At 36.9% G+C, this 17,138-nt stretch overlaps 1 protein-coding gene across 1 annotated transcript in view; it reads left to right on the forward strand.

The window, feature by feature from the left end:
• Positions 1-16,842, forward strand: part of SRFBP1 (serum response factor binding protein 1) — a 64,020-nt gene extending 47,178 nt beyond the window's left edge. Inside the window, exons 5-8 of the mRNA XM_027606006.1 lie at positions 6,754-6,835; positions 7,599-8,304; positions 9,810-9,847; positions 13,684-16,842. Of these exons, the coding sequence (XP_027461807.1) occupies positions 6,754-6,835; positions 7,599-8,304; positions 9,810-9,847; positions 13,684-13,868 (1,011 nt within the window). The 3' untranslated portion in view covers positions 13,869-16,842. The remainder of the gene's footprint in view (positions 1-6,753; positions 6,836-7,598; positions 8,305-9,809; positions 9,848-13,683) is intronic.
• The last annotated feature ends 296 nt before the right edge of the window (positions 16,843-17,138 follow it).

Here is a 17,138-nt window from a genome sequence, read left to right on the forward strand (position 1 = left end):
GGATATTAGCCCCTTATCTGAGATAGGGTTTGCAAATATTTTCTGATTCTGTAGATTGCCTCTTCACTTTGTTGATTGTTTCTTCTGTTTTGCAATAAATTTGTAGTTTGATGTAGCCCCACTTGTTTACTTTTGCTTTTGTTGCTTGTGCTGTTGGTGTCACATCCAAAAAAACATTACCAAGACCAGTGTCAAGGAATTTTTTTTCCCTACGTGTTCTAGGAGTTTTATGGTTTCAGGTCTCACATTTAAGTCTTTTTAGTCCAATTCAAGTTAATTTTTATGAATCGTTTAAGATATGTGTCTAGTTTCTTTCTCTGACATATGAATATCCAGTTTTTCTAATACCATTTATTGAGAAGACTGTCTTTTCCCCTTCAAGTATTCTTGGCCCTCTTGTCAAACAGCAGTTTACTGTATATGCATTTGTTTATCCCTGGGCTCTCAATTCTATTCCATTGCTGTGTGTGTCTGTTTTAATGGCAGTGCCATACTGTTTTTATTACTATAGCTTTGTACTGTAGTTTGAAATTAGGAAGCGTAATGCCTCCAGCTTTGTTCTTTCTCAAGATTGCTGTGGCTATTTGGGGTCTTTTGTAGTTCCAACAAATTTGAGGAATTTTTTTTTTTTTATTTCTGTGAAAAATGCCATTGTAATTTTGATAGGGATTACATTGAACTTATAGAAAGCTTTGGGTACTATGGATATTTTAACAATATCAGTTTTTCCAATCCATAATCATAAGATATCTTTCTAATTTTTTGTGTCCTCTTCTATTTCTGTCATTAAAGTCTTAGTTTTCAGTGTACAGATCTCTCACTTTCTTTGTTGTATTTATTCCTAAGCATTTTATCGTTTTTGATGGTATTGCTTCTCCATCTCCCTCTGCCTTTTCCCCCATTCATATTCTTGCTCACTCTGCTCTCTCTCCCTCAAATAAATAAAAAGTAATAAAAGTTAAAAAAAAAAATTACCTTGGGGGGAAATAAGTATTCTTATCAACAAAACACTTTGAACAGAATAATAAAATTTTTATTTACTGATGGCATTTACTGTTTTTTAAAAATATACAAATTGCATGTAATTACAGAAGTAAAGCTGTGGTATATATAATTCTTCATATTAAATTATTAAGTAATCATACCTGATTAGTAACTACTTAATTGCACTTATATCTGTATACCTTATAGACTCAAGCCTTTTATGTTCTTTGAACAGTATTGATTCTGTTACATATGGATGCATAAGCTCTGTACTGCACACTCCCATTGTGATGGTACCCCTGGTGTTAGGCAATGCAGTGACCTTTTTAAAAAGTCAGTCTTGGGCGCCTGGGTGGCTCAGTTGGTTAAGCGACTGCCTTCAGCTCAGGTCATGATCCTGGAATCCTGGGATCGAGTCCTGCATCGGGCTCCCTGCTCAACAGGGAGTCTGTTTCTCCCTCTGACCCTCCCCCCTCTCATGTGCTCTCTCTCTCTCTCTCATTCTCTCTCTCAAGTAAATAAATAAAATCTTTAAAAAAAAAAAAGTCAGTCTTAACTTCTTGTTAACCTGATATTGTCTTCAAGTTAAGTCTTCCATGAAGGTTGCAATATAAAAGCACAGTTATAGGGGAAGACTTGTTAACATCCAAGGATAATAATGTCTTCATTTATTAGAGTAATACATAATTTTAGAATTATAAATCCTATTCTAGGACCTTTTTTTAAAAAAATAGAATTTACTGAAGTCAGATCACTGAGTCACAGTTACTCTGGGATATCTTCCAGGGCATTGCTAAGTAAACTCGATGATAAAATGATTCTTAACAAATTATTACTTAAAGTCAGCAATAAACATGCAAGTATTATCAGTGGTCTTCTAAACCTTGTTATAACTAAGATGGTGGGATTTAATTAGCTCTGGAAAAAAGAATACACAGCTCATCAGAGCTTTTAGCAAGTTGTCAAAGCAGGGGTTTGGAACAATAGTAGGTATGTTTTTGAAAAATTTTATATGAACACATTTAGCCAAAATATTTGGGATTCCCATAACTTATCTAAAACGTGAAATTAACTCATGCTTAGAACAGTTATTTTCTAATTTATCTGTTTTACAAATATAGATGTTCATATATTGGGGATTATCTCTAAAGTGAGTTATTAGTAGCTACAGGGTGGAAATACAGTGAAAGAAGCAGTTACAGAGTAACAGCTGCTGCTGGAGGTTCTTTTCCCTTGTAATGTGGAGGGAGGGTAGGCTCTTGGGGTGTGTATATTTCTCAGAACTAATTGGTTCTGTTGTCATTGTTTTTACATTTAAGTGTACTGAGATAAGTAAGTCCTGGCAATTAAAACATTCTGCTTTTTCACTGAATACCACATTTTCTCTACTAAGCCAGAATCTCATATTACGTCACCATTCAAGAAAAACAGTCAAATGTATTTAAGGCTATTCCTTGTTGCTTTGATTTGGCAACAAAAGTCTGTCCTGATAGTGTTTTCGTTTTGTTTTTTCTAAGACTTTATTTATTTATTTAGAGAGCACATGTGAGGAAGGGTAGGGGTAGAGGGAGAGTGGGAGAGAATCTCAAGCAGACTCCAGTGAAGCACCAAACCCAACACGGGGCTCGATCTCATGACCCCAGTATCATGACCTGAGCCAAAACCAAGAGTCGGACGCTTAACCGACTGAGCCACCCAGGGGCGCCGTTTTTGTTTTAAATTTAACTTTAGAACATCATGAACCTGCTAAAAATTTATTTTTTATTTTTTCCTAATTTTTTAGTTTACCCCCACCAAGGATTCTACTTGCATATTATTAGAGCAGGTGTCACACTTTTTCTGTAAAGTAATTCTATATAATAAATATTTTAGGCTTTGCAGGCCATACATTCTCTGTCATGACTACTCAACTCTGCCGCGGGTCATAGTAGAACTATAGATAGTATGTAAATGAATGAATTTCACTGTGTTTCCTGAAACTTTATTTTAAAAAACAGGCAGCAGGTGAGAACTGGCCCATGAGTCAGTTTGCCAACCACCAGTTTTGAGAATCAAGTACTTCTACAAGACTTGTTTGTGAAAATGACAGTTCTCTATTAGTGCTTCCTGACTTTCAACTTCAGTTGGTTTTCAGGGGATTTACCCCACACATCAATATGTCAATATTAGTATATTTTAAGTATTAACTATTGACTTCCTATGGTGGTTTATAAGAATTTATATCTCTTTCCTCTTCCAGTCCCTCTGTCATATATGTACCTTCCTTATCACTTCCATCCTCCTAATGCACTTGGGTCAAATTTAGATTAGATGAACATTTAGTGATTCTGTTATTTTGACTACAAGTCATGTAGTGAGTGATTATTTTTCCTTTTCTGCACAATATTTCTATTTCCTATAGTTTATTTTTCCTTGTTAGTTTCCTGGTTTCTCTCTAGTGTAATACCAAGCTGCTCTTCAGTTACTGAAGTCTCCTCTCAAGATGTTTAATACACCAGGGATGCGTGGGTGGCTCAGTTGGTTAAGCGTCTGACTTCAGCTCAGGTCATGACCTCAGGGTCCTGGGGTCAAGCCCCATGTTGAGCTCCGAGCTCAGGGAGGAGCCTGCTTCTCCCTCTCCTTTTGCCCCTCCCCCAACTCATGCGCCCATGCTCGCTCTCTCAAATAAATAAAATCTAAAAAAAAAAAAAAAAGTGTTTACTACACCAGGTATTCTGAATCTCCTTGTCACCATCCTGAGACTGCCTTCTGCCTGTATCTCCCGTTTCTTCTATCCCGTACATTCCTCATTCTTTGTATCCTTCTTCATTTTAGTGGAGCTACTACCTTCTAAGGAGAAAGGTTCAAGAGATATTTTTAGTCAGTTGTCTTTGACCTCCAGCTTTGATTCCTGATTTTATTTATTTATTTTTTTTGGTAACTTTGTTCTCTCTCTGGAAGCATGTAGACTCTAGTGTTCTGATGTGACTCTCAATTTTCATATATCATGTTGGCCTTTTCAGCTTGAAAAATCATGTCCCTCATCAGGGGGTTCTGTGTTAACAGCTTTTAATATACACCCTATAAAACTAAATCATACATATTTGACCTATACGTTCAGCAGCCCATCTTGTTGTGGAGTGACTCAGGATACCAGCACTAGGTTTTCTTCCCAGATTCTCTCACATATCTCCAAGGGAGATAAAATGGGCAAGAAGTCCTACATTGGACTTCAGGAAACCCAGCAAGGTATTGAAACAATGGGTTATCTTAACACTGTACTTAATGAATAGTCTCCAAATGGACTACATTTCTTTTTCTTTTTTTTTTTAATTTGACAGTGAGAGAGGGAACACAGGCAGGGGGAGTGGGAGAGGGAGAAGCAGGCTTCCCAGCTGAGCAGGGAGCCCGACGTGGGGCTCCATCCTAGGACCCTGGGATCATGACCGGAGCCGAAGGCAGACACTTAATGACTGAGCCACCCAGGCGCCCCTGGACTACATTTCTTGGACAAGACTGAACAGAGGCAATATCTAAGAGCCTAAGAGAATCAAAGTTTATAGTTACCCAAAGGCTGCTGTAGCAAAGTACCACAAACTAGGTGCTTTAAAACAACAAAATTGTATGCTGTCATGTTTCAGGAGGCTAGAAATCTGAAATCAAGGTGACAGTAGTGCTAAGATCCTTCAAAGTTTCTAGGGAAAAACCCTTCCTTGCTTCTTCCAGCTTGTGTGAACCATGGCCTGTGGCCTTCCTTGGCCTGTGGCAGGATAACTGCAATCTCTCCCTCAGCCTTCTTCCCTCTCTCTGTGCCTCTATCCAAATGTCTCCCTTATGAGGACATCGGTCATATTAGATTGAGGGCCACCCTAACCTAGCATATTCACCTTTTAATTATATCTGCAAAGACCCTGATTCCAAATAAGGTCACATTCTGAGTTTGTAGTTGGACATAAATTTTAGGGGGATGTTCTTCAATTCAATACACAGGTAATTAGACCACACATATAATTTAGAAAAGTTATTCTCTGGGTAACATTGCCTAGATAAGTCCTCCAAACACAGTAAACTTCAGAGAGCCATCATCTTGCATTTACTAATGTCCTCATATGTTTGTTTTACTAGGGGGGGGTGAAAAACTTTATAGTGGGCTATTAACAGTGAAAGATAATTTAAAATAAAGACATTTGAAGCTCACAGCTCTATTTTGACACACAATGAAATGTATCCATTTGCCTTATGGGATGTTTATTGAATGCAAACTCTTCCCAGTTACTGTTCCAAGCCCTAGGTCTATAGCAATGAGGAAAACAGAGCCCCTGCCTCACAGATGGGAAAATATCTACGCTGGCATGCAATGTTAAGTGATAAGTAAATAAAGAGTTATAGGAAGTGTTGTTCAGATAACATTTGAGCAGATATGTGAATAATAAGAGATGGTCAGTCATGCATATATTTGGGAGTACAGTATTCCAGGAAAAGAAGAGCTTACAAAGGAATAGCCTAAGCATCAGAAGGCAGTAAAGCTTAAAGAACAGATAGTGGCATAGCGTGATCTGGCTACCTTTTTAAAAACTCACTGTGATGCTCTCTGGAAACTCAGGGGTAGGGGAGCAAGTGACCAGGTTTGAGTGTATTACATTGGTGCTGCGGATGAGACATGTTGGTGAATTGGTCAAAAGTACTAAGAGTAGAAATGGTGAGAAGTGACTGGTCCTGAATATATTTTGCATTTAGAACCACAAGATTGCTTAAAGGACTAATTGTGAGCTGTGAAGGAAGGAGAAGTGTGATAGAAGAATTCTTAAAGTTTTAGTCCTGAGCAACCAACAAAAGTGGAATTATATATAATAAGACAGGAAAGACTGAAGAAGTAAGTTTGAGAAGGATATCAAAGAATTCTCGGGGCACCTGGTGGGTGGCTCAGTAGGTAAAGCATCCAACTCTTGATCTCAGCTCAGGTCTAAATCTCTGGGGCATGAGTTCAAGCCCCATGTTGGGCTCCACACCAGGGATGGAGCCTACTTTAAAAAAAAGAAAAAAAAAATTCTCTTTTAATACGTCAAGTAGGAGGTTCATATATGAGTCTTGAGCTCAAGTTAGAGTAGCAGTTAGATATTTAGATATGTATTAGAAGATATTTAAGGAAATTATCCCAAATCATGAATTATCTAAATTCGTAAGTATATTAAATATATAATCAGCTCTAACTCAGTCATCATCAAATATTTATGAAGTGTTGGCTCTTAGACAAGCAGTGGTAGAAGGTTCCGAAAATGCAGTAGAGATACTAGACTTTCAAAATACAAATATTTAGCATCAGATAGTTTTTACATCTCTATTAACTGGAATTTCAGACATTACAGTAGTTATAAATTGTATCACCCAGCTTAGCACTAACATGTTATTTCATTCATACTAATTTAGTCTTTAAAAAGATCTAGATCTAGATCTTTTAACCTCTTTGAAAGCAGAAGCTATATTGCATTTTTTTAATAACACACAGGATGCCTACCAGAGTTCTGGTAAGATATTAAGTCCCCAAAGGGATTTGTTAGTTGATTACATAATAATTTTATTTGTTTCGGGGGCGGTTGTATTTTGTCATCTTGAGTTTTATTTTTCTTTATTATAGATTATCCAGGTGACTTATCTAGAGAATACTAACAAATTCCTGTTTCCTAACTCTCATTTTAAAAAATTATTTAAAAATTACATTTTCTTTTATTCACTTCTTAATAGTACTATATTTTTCTTATTCATTCCCATGTTTGTTGTTTCAATTTGCAGCCTGATTCTACTGCAACTGAAAGAGCAGTTGCCAGACTAGCGATGCATCCGCTTCTGAAGAAAAAAATAGATGTGCTGAAAGGTATGTATTAAATGACTTTTAAGCCATGTACTTAAGTGCATTTATGTATAAGATTTTGAATAAATGGCTTTTCACTTATTTCTTTAGGGTTTTTGTTTATTTGTTTTGAGGACCTTTTATAAATATCTCCTTCAAATATTTTAAATGTGGGAAGGTACCTGAAAATTTGAAAGTTATCTGATGTCTAATTAAATCTGTATTTTTTCCTAAATTCTAATATATGAATACATTTATGTTTATATATAATGTATTCATGGTAATACTGAATACAATTGATTTGCTAAATATTGGTGTAATTCATAGTATCACTTTTGATGTTGCTACTTAGTCACATAATTTTCATTTATGTGTATATTATAAACTGTGCTTAAAGAATTAAATGTTACTGTCACAGATTATATTTATTTTTATGTCTGAAAACACAGTTTATAGTGCACCACAATCATATCAATACATTATTGCTAAAGAAATTAAAGTTGCCGTTTTATTTTATTTATTTGTATTCAGTGATGTTTTTGCTATTTTTAATAGCTCCAGGGCCTGAAAGGATGGTTAATTTTAAGAGTTTTAAATTGAATACTTCTAACCATTTCTTCCGAGTTTGGTTTTTAAAGTCAGTGAAGTTGTGACCCGTGATACATACTTAACATAATTGTGGTTGTTCTCTTAAGTGTTTCCAAATAATTTAAGAAATACTGTACTGAAGTGATGTTTTATATATTTGTTTTAATGATGAAACAGATCATGTGCTTTTCTGTTGTAGCTGCTGTCAGAGCCTTTAAAGATGCAAGACAAAATGTTGTTGAAGTTAAATCATCAGAGAATGCTTCAGAAGAAAATCATTCCAAGGACACTTTGTGTTCAAATGATGATGCCAGTAAGTTACAGCATGAAGGAACTATTATCAGTGAGCAAAAAGAGAAAGAAGCCAAAATATTGGCAAAGAAACCAGTAAATTCAAAAGAAAAAAGAACCAAGGTGGAACATGGACCCAATGCTGTAGACATTCCAAATTCTCCATCAAAGCCTTCTGAAAAGGCTGGTGTAGTTTCTTCTGAGCCCCAGAAGACACCTGCTGACCCAAAAATGAAAACCTTAAGTAAAACCAAAAAAGAGAAAGAGTCCAGTAGCTCCCTTGATGGTAACAGTGATGGAGAAGAATTACAAGAAGAAAAGGAGTATTTTGATGATAGCACAGAGGAAAGGTTTTACAAACAGTCCTCCATGTCTGAGGATAGTGACAGTGGGGATGACTTCTTCATTGGGAAAGTCAGACGGACACGAAAGAAGGAAAGTACTTGCCATTCTTCGATTAAGGAACAGATGCCCCCCAAAAAAGTGTTACCTCAGGAAGATCTACTTGAAACCCATCAGAGTATAAGAAATGACATAAACAAGCCAAGTACAGAATCAAGGAAGTTTGAGTCAGTGTTTTTCCATTCTTTATCTGGATCTAAAAGCTCTAGAAGGTAAGAGTAATTTTTTCTATCCTGAAGTATATTATTCTTAATTTTTTTGAAGATGTGAAATATCTGCACATCCTAGCAATGACAGAAGAGAATCTCTCCCATATGTACATGTAGTTTATACAGCACATCCTGTGTTTAGACTTGGCCCTTTCCAACTTTATACTCGGATAATATATGAAAATACACAGACAACAGTGCCACATCAATCCTGTAGCCAAATAATTTGTCTAGCTAATTTCAGTTTATCCCTTCAATTGTCAAAGTTTCCAGACTTTGAGTTCGCTTTTGGTGAAAACCTTATCAAAATGTCTCATGTCTTACTCTTTAAACAGAACTTTCTGAAAAGAATGGTGGTGGGTTTTTTTTCTTTTCTTAATAACCGAGGGCCATATTGTAAACCTCAGTCATTTTCTTGTGCATTGCTATTTCAGTATATACAGCTGTTTGCTCTAACTCCGAGTTCCTCCAGATTCCTTTATATCAGAGAATATTGCTGTCTGTGTCCCTGCTGTTAACCACCACCTTTCACAGCTCTTCTGTTACACATCAATAAGTTTCATTTCATTTGTAATTCTAATCTGAGAGGGAATAACTTCACATTTTAGGATAAATATCATGGTTAGCTAATTTCTTCAGTAATAGCTACCTTCTTCAGGAAACTGTTTTCTATTTATATATAAGTCAGGGATAATTTTTAATAGAATAGAAACACATGATGTAAACATTTTCCAAAGAAGTAGGAGTATGGAAAAGACACAAACCATATTTGAGACCTTGAAATTAATTAAAATATTTTTTATATCTCCCAAACTTGCTCCAGAAGGCTCCATTTTTTTTTCCTCACTTGAGAATAATACACTATTATGCTTTCCATCTCCCACAAAATGGTTTTGTGTAATATGTGACTCATTCCGCCTTTAAGAAGACTTTTGAAATTCTTTATCTGGATAGTCCTCAAGAGTAGACACAAGTAACCAAAATAGGATATTTTACAACCAGAAGTCCCTGTGGGGGGGGGTAAGAGGGAAACTCCCATGTTTCTGCAGTATCATTGGGAGTCTCACAAACTTTGATACAGCTAAAACTAGGGGTTTTATCATTTTTTTGTTGATTGCTGGTGGGATGAGGGAGTACAATAGTCCTTTGAGTGGGTTTTTTTTTTTTTGCCTCTTTTTTTTTTATTATGTTATGTTAATCACCATACATTACATCATTAGTTTTTGATGTAGTGTTCCATGATTCATTGTTTGCATATAACACCCGGTGCTCCACGCAGAACGTGCCCTCTTTAATACCCATCACCAGGCTAACCCATCCCCCCACCCCGCTCCCCTCTAGAACCCTCAGTTTGTTTTTCAGAGTCCATAGTCTCTCATGGTTCGTCTCCCCCTCTGATCCCCCCCCCTTCATCCTTTGAGTGAGTTTTATCCCTAGTTTTTTTTTAACGTTACCTTCTTAAGGTCAGTTATCTTTTTTAAGTCCTAATGGTCTTTTTCTTCTTTTAGAAATTACAGAGAACAGGCTCCAAAAAGCAAAACCCCAGGTATGTATTAATGGCTACCTGACCTTGATATGAAATTGACTAATGCTTTGCCAGAGTAGAAGAAGGAAAAGTTCTGGTTATTTAATAGCCTGAATGAAATATGTACCCACAGGAAGGGGACAAGAAGATCTTTCAATTATCAGGATAATTTTTAAATTGTAATTGTTTGTTTTTACCTATCTGCTACCAGTATGAAAGATATAAGCAAAACTTACCAGGAAATACTGGGTCTATTTGTTTTTTTTGAACTGAGTAAACTAGTACATTCTTCAAATCTTAAGTATAACTTTAAGTTATATCTTAGTCGGCATCATGCCATTAAACATTCAGTAACTAGTATGTCACTTTCTAGGTTCAGAGTAAAATCAAAGTATTTTCACATTAATTCATAACAAATCAAGTTACATATATTTGGGTAGGCTGACTTCTGTACATAATTCCAAACTCTAACTGGCTTAAAATAATAAAAATATATTTTTCAAGCACATCACAGTCCACTGTGAGATGGCAGAGGGGCTGTGTTTCATATAGTAATTCAGGAATCAGGCACCTTTCATCTTTTGGTTCCTTCCTCCTGCAGTTTCCAGATACTCCTCCAGAAAGGAAGAGTACATGGACAGTTTTGCAGGAAGTTTTCATGGGCCAGGTCTGAAAGTGGCAGGAATCAGTTCTGCTCACATTTCATTAGCCAGAATTCAATTATATGACGCCATCTAGCCACAGGGGAGCTAAGAAATTCAATCTAACTGTGTGGTTAAGAGGAAAAAGGAAGTAGAATTTCTTAAACATGTAACTCTCTGCCAGTGACTATCCTTTCTCTCACCAGGCGCTCATTTCACTGTCCCTCCCCCACACAGAGCACACTTTATCTCCTTCCCAAGGAAGCCAGCTCAGAGCCCCACCCAGTCTCTGCATCCAAGCTCAAAGCCCAGTATCATCCACCAGTGATGCCGTCCTTTCTTTCCATCCGGTCTCATGGATGTGACTGCTCAAAATTTGATGGCCTGGGCACTGAAAGACAGACTGCCTGTCCCCAGCTCAAACCAAATATTTAGTGGCAGATCAGGGACAAGGTAACCATAATACAAACTCCCAGTCCGTTAAGGGAAAATTGGGAGGCACATAACATGTCTATCTAGAGGAACTTTTTTATCCATTGTTCTTCATGTTTTCTCACTTGAGTTCTGGCCACATCTGAAGTGGACATTAATTTCCTTGGGAGTTGCCCCAAGTGACTGGTAAAAACACATGGTCCTGAAGACAGTTCAGTCTTTAACATTCAAGAGAGAGTTTTTCAGCCCAGACACAGGATTTCTTCCACAACAGAGGTCTCTCAGAAATGTAGTAGATTTCTGACTTCTTGGTTTCCATTTAGTCCATCCATTTCCATTTAGTCCATCCATGAGCTAGTCACCATACCAACAATTTTCCCCCTAGAGCTAGTTCTCAAACTTGCCTTCTTTATGTTTGAGGGTATTTTTTCCCACCCCCACCATCATTCAGTGTCTGCTGTGTTAAGATTCTCAGGTCTGGTTGAGAAGACCATACTTGACTCGTAACTCTGCTCCAGGGCTGAATCTCCATAGACCTTTCCTGCTTAAAATGTTTCTCAGTCTTGTGTCTTACCGTTTGAAGTCCAGAGGCTTTTCTAAACCTTAGTTCTCAAATATCTGGACACTCTGTTCCCTTTAGTTTCTGCCTGTGAGCTGGCAAGTTCTTTTCCTGTTTTGTAGTCCATTGCCAAAGAGCCATCAGTACGCTAATTTTTTTATTCTTTCCACCCACTTACCCTGGTGCTGCAAACTCTATAGGCCCGTAGCCTGCTTCCCAAGTTCTCAACTGGCCACAGTTTTACCCGCTTCCTTGGCATAAGAAGCACGCGTACTTTGCAAACTAAGGCGTCCACTTCCTTACTACCTACCACTAAACTGCAAAGCCACTGCCAAATTTGTCTGCTGTTTTAATGGCTGTATCCTCCTTCCGAGTACCACCGTGGTATTTGTAGTAGACTGCCTGCTGTAACAACTGCCACATCGTGCTGATTCATTTCTCGTTCATCACCGCCTCTGCGCTGCTTGTACTCTTCTTCCTTCTTGTGCCTCTACAAGTTCGCTGTGCTCCCTGTGGGCAGAGAGAGAGGGTGAAAGGATCAAGTGTGAGATGTTTATGGTCAGACCATTTGTTCTTAATGCCATTGGCTGTAACTTAGTTACATGCCTCATCTATTTGGGTAGGCTGACTTCTGTACATAATTCCAAACTCTAACTGGCTTAAAATAATAAAAATATATTTTTCAAGCACATCACAGTCCACTGTGAGATGGCAGAGGGGCTGTGTTTCATATAGTAATTCAGGAATCAGGCACCTTTCATCTTTTGGTTCCTTCCTCCTGCAGTTTCCAGATACTCCTCCAGAAAGGAAGAGTACATGGACAGTTTTGCAGGAAGTTTTCATGACTAACTGTAGTCAGGATGGGCAATGCATCCAGCTTGTGCACCTAGCCGGAAAAGAAAACTAGGTCTGGCAGACACATGGCAATCTGCCTCACTGACCTTATATTCATATATAAGGAGAACTGTAAACTTGAGGCACTCCCACATTTTCCCTGGGAGGAGACCCAAGTGATGAAAGGGTTTTTGTTTTTTGCTTAGCTTATATATTTATAGTATTTAGTATATCAGTTTGTTTACAGATGTCAATTTACTTTCCATGGTTATATAAAGTATATATTATTTTAAATACTGCCTTATTTAAATCAGTTTTTTATGTAACAGTTTAATTTAACATTTAAATTCTTGGTTCTTCATTACTAGAGCCATCCTGAGTATTATGTTGGGTTTTTAGACCACGTGTGATTTGTACAAGATTCAGGACGTGTTGCATTCTTTGTACAGTAATATTTCGGAAATGTTAGCCCAAACTCTGTGCATTTGTTTGTGTAACATTATGACATTTGCTTTGTAAGAAGATCTTTAAAAGGCTTTTGACAGTGAATGATGTCTAACTCATAGTAGAGAAGGCACGCATCTCTAAGACTACTTCAAAAAAAAAAAAATCTGTGTTAAATTTTTGTCTCCCTTTGTTTTCCCCCTGATTCCATAAACATGCATTGATTCATGTGTTTTCTGGCTGGTGTGTCTCTCCCAAACACTACCTTATTGTTCAGAATAACATAGTTTAAAGTATCTTATAAGAGGCTGTAAGGTCTAGCAACAATTTGCCACCCTCTTATCTGGTGGATAATTTTATGATTGGAAAAGAACCTTGTCTTATATTTGAGTAAATTCAGTAATTTATTTTATAATAATTTTATGTTCAGTAATAGAAGGGAGTAGAATCAATTAGTAGCCCTTTAAAAATACATCTCTCCGATCAACGTTGTCAAATCCAGTAACTTAGTAAATTCCTGTGAATTTTCTGGCTACATCGGCTCCATATACAGTTATCTTAAACCAATGATATTCTTTTGAAAATAGAAGATGCTCTTTTGGGATTCTTTTGGCTTTCCATGATGTCTGCATTCTTTCCTTTCTTATTGCCAATGTAAATAAGACAGCACAACATATATTAGGAGACAAAACAATTTGCATCTGTTTAAAAGATTAGGAAAAAAAGATAAAAGATTAGAAAGCATGTGTCCCAGAATTGCCTGTTGATGTGTATATTTCAATTTCACACTGTTCCCTGTTGGACTTAGATTTTAAACTGTAACGTATTCTGTTTAAGTAAAACTAAATTCCTTCCTTAAATACTGATGTGAGAAAATGAAATCTCTTTCTCTTATACGTTATGTAGGTATATGGTTATTTCTCACTATTTTTGCTTTCTCCTCCCAGGTTTTCAGCAAAATGAACCTCAGCTCAAGAATCTGTTTAATAAGAGTGCACAAAGAGGACTTCAAAGTACAAAACAGCAGTCACAGCTGCCTCTTCATCCTTCGTGGGAAGCAAGCAAGAGGCGAAAAGAGCAGCAATCTAAAATTGCTGTGTTTCAGGGGAAAAAAATTACGTTTGATGATTGATTAGTATAGTACCTCTTTTTGTGAACCAGTCCATTATTAAAGTTATGTTTACATAAGCCTACCACAAATCAAGTACATACTTAAATTGATTTTAAATAATATACCCACGCTGTTCCCTCTGTGAAAAAATTTTGAAATAACTGTCTCAGACTTCCTCATTTGTGCTTATGAAGGGTATTTCACAGGTTTAACTCTGTCTTGCTTTGAAAATAAATTTTGAGAAGATACATTAAAATAATAATGGAAAATATGAGGAAATTACAGTTATTTAAAAGAGATCACCTTTGCTAAAAGTTATTCTTAGCAAAACTAAGATAGTAACTTTTATATGGGTATAGAGATAATAAATTAACAAATATTAATTTTTATTATATTTTTAATCATTTGTGATCTAGTTTTTGTTTTAAAATAGATTCAAGGGCAGTTTTTCATTTTGAATTATACCTATTCTTTAGGCAACATACATGTTTAAATGTAGTACCACAACCAATAATTTGCTATATATCTCACTGCATAGAAATATTTGTTTAAATCAAGAATGTTTAACATGTAGTTACTTGACCATGCTCTTTTATGGAAACATTTTTTTGTGGAATTGTGGATTAGAATTCAAAAGGATAAACTCTGAAGGAGGTGTGATTGAAGAAGCATTTCCAGATAACTGAGTGCAGTGATGAGATGACTCGAAGGAACTACTCTCTGTGGAGTACTATTAATTTCAAAGGAGAACAGGATTTTAAAAATCCTTTCAAATGTTTCACTTTCGCTTCTCTGGAAGAAATTAAAGATTCTTGGTTAACTAAATAAAGATAACTAAATTCCATCTTCCTGTTAATGGCAGGGAAAGCCCCCTGGTTTGCAGGAATTCATAAGCTCTGGAGAGTCATTTCTATCATTTTCAAGAGCTTAAGAATTTAGATAACTAAAGCAATGGAATTCAAGAGATTATACAGAAAAAATTATTTTTGCTATGTTGAAAGCAAAATTTGTTTTTTCTCCTTTTGTCTTTTAAATTTTTATTTTGACATGTCAATTACGCAAAATTAAAATTAATTTCAATGAAATTTTAATTATGAAAAATTATTACAGGAAAAGTGAAAGAAAAATGTCTCCATGGCTACCCAGATTTAGCCAAACTGCGAGGTTGAGAGCAGTGTCCTCCAGGCTACCAAGTCTGGCCAAGACTTCTTACCCTACCACAAGAAGTTAGGGTCCAGCTACAGAGTTAGAGGGAAGAGCCCCCACAAGACCACTGTCACTTCTGACACCAGCTGCAGGTTTGGAGATGGAGTTGGGTGGGTTCCCCAAACACCCTCAGGTTCAAAAATTTGCTAGAAAATCTCCCAGAACTTACTGAAACCTATTTATATACACACATGGAACCTACTGACAGTCATTGTTTATTACAGGGAAAGGGTACAATTAAAACCTGTCAGAGGAAGAGATGCACAGGACCATGTCTGTGAGGGTTCTAACACAAAGCTTCTGTTGTCCTCAGGACACATTACCGTCCTGGCATCAATGTGCATAGAGTATTGCCAGTCTCAGAAGCTCACTGAAGCTTTGGTGTGTAGATTTTTTGTTGTGTCTGCAATATATAAGCATAAGCAGTTGATTGCCCAAATGATTGTTCCAGATGACTGATACCACATGACCCCAAATTCCCCATCCTCAGTTCCATGGTTTGTCTTTTTTAGTGTAGCTAACTGCTGCCCTAAACAAACATACTTGTATCAGGTATTACATAGATGCCTCCAAGAAACCAAAGGCAAGGCAATTCTCGGGCAAAGCCAAGTTCTTTGCCACACAATATCCTTCACCCAGGTTCTCCAGTCGATAACACTTTATTGCATTAGCTTTATCCTTCGCTCTCATCCTTCTACCCCTCCTCTCCTCCTCCTCATCTTCTTCCTCCTGCTCTTCTCTTTTCCCCCCTCTCTGCCCTTGTTTTTGTTGTAATATTACATATGCCTTATCATGTTCAGGTTTTTCCTCTACTTCCTTGAACATATGGAATATTAGTAGCTATTTTAATGATCTTGTCTGCAGTGGTTCTCCATTTGGGGCAGTTTTACCTTTAGGGAACATTCGGCAATGTCTGCAGACATTTTTGTGTCACATCTAATAATGGGTATAGGCCAGGAATGCTACTAAACATTCTACATCATATACAACAAAGAATTATCAAGTGCGAAGTGTCAACAGTGCTGAGATTGAGAAAGCCCGGCCTAGGGCTCATTTGGCTCCAGAGACATTACCATTCTAAGCACTCTGCCTAATGGTTTTTCTACTAGCAAATCTTTCTTTTACATCTGGTGAGATGAGAACAAAAACTATACCTGACCCAGTGTTAAGTTGCTTCACAAACTCCATTCTAGTGAATTTTTTCACTGGCCTTGGTAGATTCGTCATACACATTGCACAGATTAGTCTTATGCCGTAGATTTTAGGGGATCATTCCAAAGATCTCCAGAGCACTTCTTTCTGTTCATCTCATCCTCTTTTGTATTTTGCGTCACAAATTCTAGTCACCGTAGCCTATGCAAACCCTGAATTCTGTCTCCAGGAAGGCCACTGAGTTATCTGGAATTCCTTCCCTCTGTGTAGTGTAGTTTGGAAACTTCATGCAATGAGCTAAAGCACTCAACTGGTTTGTTTTCACTCTCAGGTATTACTATGCTGTACTGCTTTTTGTCCATTGTCTGAAAACCTAAGTCATATTTTTTCCAGTGTTCTAGTTCTTTAATGTAGAATGGCAAATCTGATTCCTGTTACTACAGAAGTAGAAATCCATTATTTATTTTCATGTTCAAATTGTCCTTAATTTGGCCAGTGGGAGCCTACTCAGGCTGTGTCTTGTGTCCTTTTCCCATCTAACAATAAGAAAGATGGTTCCCATTATCCACAAAACCCTAGAATACAGTTTCAGAGTTGCTAACTGATGCCTCCGCAAAATAAAAGTCTACTAGCCGAAGTTCAGCATGTCTAGAGTTCTTTTTTCTTTTGCTTGAAGACATATGGTCTCAAAACTAAGTTTGAAAGTTGCCTGGGATGGTGTCAGCAAAAATGATGGAGTAAAGATGTACAGAAATTATTTTCCCCATAAAAAGCACTGAGAAAACTGTCTATGTTACCAGAATCAACTTTTTTAGAACTATGGAGTTAACCACAGGTTTACTACAATCCAGGGAGTATTTTTCAAGAAAAATGGATGAATCTTGATAGGAACAGTAATCTTTGTGACATTTTAACTTTCCCTATTTGCATCTT

Source organism: Zalophus californianus, chromosome 5, assembly GCF_009762305.2.
Source record: "Zalophus californianus isolate mZalCal1 chromosome 5, mZalCal1.pri.v2, whole genome shotgun sequence".
NCBI lineage: Eukaryota > Metazoa > Chordata > Mammalia > Carnivora > Otariidae > Zalophus > Zalophus californianus.